Source organism: Gossypium arboreum, chromosome 5 (genome assembly GCF_025698485.1).
Source record: "Gossypium arboreum isolate Shixiya-1 chromosome 5, ASM2569848v2, whole genome shotgun sequence".
Classification (NCBI taxonomy): Eukaryota; Viridiplantae; Streptophyta; class Magnoliopsida; order Malvales; family Malvaceae; genus Gossypium; species Gossypium arboreum.
Window position 1 is genome coordinate 21,756,053 of NC_069074.1, and position 5,130 is coordinate 21,761,182.

At 30.2% G+C, this 5,130-nt stretch overlaps 1 protein-coding gene across 1 annotated transcript; it reads left to right on the forward strand.

The window, feature by feature from the left end:
- Positions 1-2,265: 2,265 nt before the first annotated feature.
- LOC108452034 (uncharacterized) lies at positions 2,266-4,605 on the forward strand. The gene is made up of 2 exons (XM_017749764.2): positions 2,266-2,354; positions 3,371-4,605. The coding sequence occupies exon 2, from the start codon at positions 3,397-3,399 to the stop codon at positions 4,354-4,356; it is 960 nt and encodes a 319-aa protein (XP_017605253.1). The 5' UTR covers positions 2,266-2,354; positions 3,371-3,396; the 3' UTR covers positions 4,357-4,605.
- The last annotated feature ends 525 nt before the right edge of the window (positions 4,606-5,130 follow it).

Below are 5,130 nucleotides of genomic sequence, written 5' to 3' on the forward strand. Positions count from 1 at the left end.
TTTTAATAAGATAGTCAGTATTGTATCGATAAAAAATTTTAATTACTATTGGTACGTATTGTTAGCGGTCTGTTTTGTGTATCGATTTAGATTTATCCCCATGTTTGTAAAATATTTTATATGTATATTTAAAAATTACAAGAATCAAAAATAAAATTAAATAAATCTCAAATATAAAATACTCATAAAAGCTTTAGTTGGAATGGTAAAGAAAATATTTTTAAAAAGTTAGTGGTATGGGTTCAAATCTCAGCACATATAAAATTTATAATATAAAATAGTAATCAAGTACATAATTTATTCTTTAATAAACTTCACAAAGAAAAACTATTTCATATTATGCATATAACAATCTATGATTGAACAAATCCAAAATAAATAAATAAAAATTAAACTTAAATTTAAAATATATTTTAAAATTAATTTTTGGTACCAACCAGTACACTATATTCCAATTGATATATGCAAAATCAATTGGTATCCATCAATCGACTAGAACCAAGTAAAATTTGTATCGAAACAAACTTAAAATTTATTGTTCTAGTTTACTATCAAAACAAAACATTTCAATCGATATGGGTGATATCGAAATGAAATTGACTATTATAATCTAATCCTATAATGTGGAGTTGCCATAACTAGTTTTTATCTAGTTATATTTTGGCTCTTTGTATTAATTTAATTTAATTTTATTATATTTAATGGAAGTTATTTTTTTAGTTTCATATGAATAACGAAAAGAAATCAAGTTTAAAATTATAAAAATGAAAAGAAAAAATATAAAATAAACTCAAAATTTTATTTCATATGTAAGTTATTACTTAATCTTAAAAATTGCGCTAAATAATGATTAAAATCCCATCAAATTGGATGAAAATAAGTTTTTTTTTTCTTACATATTTTTAAAAAATAAACTGGAAATAAAAATGAGAGGGAAAAGAAAGCCTTTATTTTTCTTTCCTCCCCTCAAAAGAAAATTTATTTCTCTTCTGCTATTTTCCCAATCTCACTGAATAAAATATAGGGAGTGAAACACATTATAAAGGACACGATATTTGTGCAAATTGACTTGACTTTGTAGTTGATAATATTGGACTAACATGTTTATTATTACCAGAATTTTGTAAGAATCATGACAACTGAAAATTATTATTATTAATTTATTACAGAATTTAGTAACAAGCTCGTAATGTGAGACTGAATAAGATAAGACTGTTTATACTAATTATGTGTCACGTTACGAAATGAGTAGAAGTAAAAATAAAGATTAAAGTAAGGAGAAGTAATTAAAATTCCTTGATAATACTCATTAAGGTTTTAATCTGTTAATGTAATTCTCCTTTACCTAATTTGTAAACTGACTTTGTATCTAAAGGAAAAAGAACAAGAAGATGAAAGTAGTTGTTTAGATGTGAAAAAGAGTTTTTTAACAATTACTCTAAACAAGTCTTAACATCTTAAACAACTCTTTAATTTCTTTCTCCTAACAAATGACTAAAAATTCCACTCACAAGTAATGTATTTAACCCATTTATTAGATGAGAATATACATGATCAAGCAAGATAGTAAATGATACATAGTTATAGTCTATAAATATCTTTTTATGGTCAAATTTCTTATAACTTATCTTTCAATAGTGTAAATGTTTCATACGTTTTGAATATAAATATGAATTCATTATCTTTAAAAACAAAGAAAAATATCAATAAATAAGAGGTGAAACGAGTATATATGTCAAAAACAGTTATCAGCAGAGAGTGTCAAAAAAAAAGGGAGAGATACTGACATAAAAAATGGGCGTGAAAGTCACAAAATCAAACAAAATCAGTTGAGATATCATTTTCCTCGTGATTCCTTCCCCTCAACCTCAACCAACAAATATTTTAACTCCATCAGTTACATTTTACCCGGTGTTATTTTATATATCACGTGTCATATATTATATCAGAAATCGTGAAAAGAAACGTAAAATATTTCTATTCTAACATTCACTCCACCTTCCAAACTTATCATTTGAGTTTTCTAAGCAATACTAAATCCAAATTTATGAATTCAAATTCTAATATCTATAATATTTTGAGGACTTATTGCATTCAAATAGAGAGTCAAAGAAAAATGACAAAGTATACATATGTTTCATGTTGTGAAGAGGGCGAGCCGTTTCTGACATAAATAATAGCCGTTTCCGTGAGACATAAATAATGACTATAATGCCCTTTTGAAACGTAAAACATTTCTCCTATATAAAGAGAAGTCGCTAAGTTTTAAAAGACATTGTTAAAAACAGATAGATTTGTGTGAGCTGCGAAGAAAGTGATCCCTTCAACATTTTCTTTCTAGCTACTTTCTACAGGTTTTTTAATTTTTGCTCTTGTTTGTTTTTTTTTTCCCACTATAATCAAAGCCATAAAAAATGGGTTTTCAGAAAGAAAGAAATGGGGTATAATAGCTTATACAAATCTATAAATCTATCTATAGATTATGATCTCTTTTTTTCACTCTTATATTACATGTTGGTTTCCATAGCTTTGATTCTTGGCTAGCTCTTTTTACTTGATTTAACCCCATCATGGTTTAACAAAGTGCTTTGAATTGTTCACTTTTTTCCAAGATGAATTTTGAAACTCGACCGAGTCTGTATACAAGAAACCAGATTAAGTGCCACATCCACCATACCAAACTCTGTCACACAGCCAATCCCTTTCATAAACAGCTTCAAAATTTCCTAAGGCCTTGAATCAACACCTTCTTAACAAAACCATACCAGCAGCCCACCACCCAAATCGAACCCTTCTAGATACTTCATTACATCCAGTTCAAAGACCAAACCCACAAAATACTTGAACATCACCTTCGTAGCTCAATTCTGTTTCTATCTGAGACCAATTGAAAATACAAGCTCAACTTTAAATGTCGTTTTCTATACCTAAGAAACAGCTTTACATGCTGAATTATGTAACGTTTTTGTCCCTTTTTCACCCTGCGGCTACTAAATTATTTTAGTAAATTCAAATAAGAATAAACGAAACTTCATCAATTGCTCAATAAACGACGGGATTTTTGTGAAATATAATAAAAATAGTTGAAAAAGCCTGTGTCATCCTCGTGTTAAAATGCACCGCTCTTTGTTTACAGACAATACAAGTAAGCTTGTCCTTTTCCTTTCCTACCTACCTTGTCTTTCTTTTTGGGAATTTCTTTTCTTACCTACTTAACTCAATTAATTAACCTTCCTCCTTGGTTTTATTTATTTTTGTATATCTATAAGATTTGGCTTGGTTTAGAATATATGTTTAAAATAATCTCTGTTTAATTAGTTCCAATCTAACCAAAAGTTTCTTTTTCCTTTCTATTTTCACCCTTTTGCAGGTTAAGCGATTAGTTTACACTAAAGCATGGGATTTTTAGATGAAGATGGGTTGATTTCAAAAACTAGGTCCATTGTTTTATCCCTCTCAAATATCATTTCAAGATCACCTATGTTATCTCCCATGCAAGTCCATGAATGTCAATGTACTGCCCCCATCAATAAACAGTATCTCCACCTACCAGGTCTCAAAACCCTAATATATGAATATAAAACCCTTCAATTACAGACACCAACTCTCATCATCCATTCCTACACCATCCCCCAGTCACCATCGCCTCCATCGTTAGATTTTTTGTCCTTCAGAACTCACTCTGCATCCTACTCTCCTTGGTCCTCTGGGATGGACGATATGCTGGGGACTGAAAGTGGAGTTTACATGATCCATAGTGCGTTGAAAATGATAACGATAGATCATAAAGCCAAAGGTTCTAGTAAACAAGGTAATAAGAGGAAGAAAGGGCGTCCAAGGGTGGGAGAATATCCACCCCCAATTCCATTACTAGCAAGAACGGGGAATTTGCCAAGCCACATGCCTTGGATTTTAGCCAGATATTACAGCAACGGCAGGCTGGTTCTTAAAGAAGAGAAAGTGAAACATCACGAATATTTTGAAGCCTACAGAGAAAATGGTCGCCTTATTCTGGACCTCGTGCCTTTGGATGGCAGTTTTAGATGTTGTCATACGGTTTTCGAGGAAAATAATGCTGTTGAAGACGATGAGGAGAAGGAGATAGAGCTAGAAAACCTGGAGTTTTTTCAAGGATATGGGGAATTTGAGAAAGTTGAAGAACTGGATGAAGAAACTGATCACGACAATGATGATGATGAAGACAATGGCAACGTGAAACATGAAGCGTCTATGACATCAGCATTATCAGTGCCTGAGATGTGTCATTGGAGCGAAACGTATGGAGATCCGCGCAAGTGCTTGACGTATTCGGGTAGGATTATATCAGAAATGAGTTCAGTACTTTCACAATGCTGATAAGTAAAGAGAGAAATGAGTTCAGTACTTTCACAATGCTGATAAGTGAAGAGAGAAATTATAGTATGAAGAAGTCATCAACCGGTTGTAATTCAGTCCATAACAAGACCTTCCTTTTAGTTTGTTCTGTTTATTTACAATAATTAGTAATTTAATGAGTAGTTTGAAACAAGGGTTTAGCTAGAAAATCTAAAAGTTATTGGTTATTTTATATTTATTTGAAAACAATATCAGAATTATTTATGAAAAGTATTTTAAAATTTCAAAACCATTACATAAATCTCATTTTATATCTAAAAGTTATAAGAAATATGAAAAAAAATTAAAACCAAACTGAATTATCATCAAAGATTCAAAAATCTAAAAACGCAATCAAACCAAACTCATCTCATCTCATCACCCTAATTGAAACAAATTAAATTTCAAATAAAATGAGACCAAACCATGAATACAAGAAGTGCTTTATACCACATAAGAGTTTCTTTCAAAAATAAATTTCTAATAGAATGATTTTAACTGATTTAAGTGTTTCACATGTTTTGAATATAAATATGAATTCATTATATTTAAAAACAAAAAAAAAATCAATAAATAAGAGATGAAGCGAGTATACATGTCAAAAACAGTTATCAGCAGAGAGTGGTAAAAAAAAGAGACAAATACTGACATAAAAAATAGGCATGAAAGACACAAAACCAAACAAAATAGGCTGAGAGATCATTTCTCCTCGTGATTCACTCCCCTCAACCGCAACCAACAAATATCTTCAACTCC

What these genes read in the sequence shown, in the direction of transcription:
- LOC108452034 (XM_017749764.2), top strand. Translation starts at nt 3,397, where the DNA reads ATGGGATTTTTAGATGAAGATGGGTTGATTTCAAAAACTAGGTCCATT.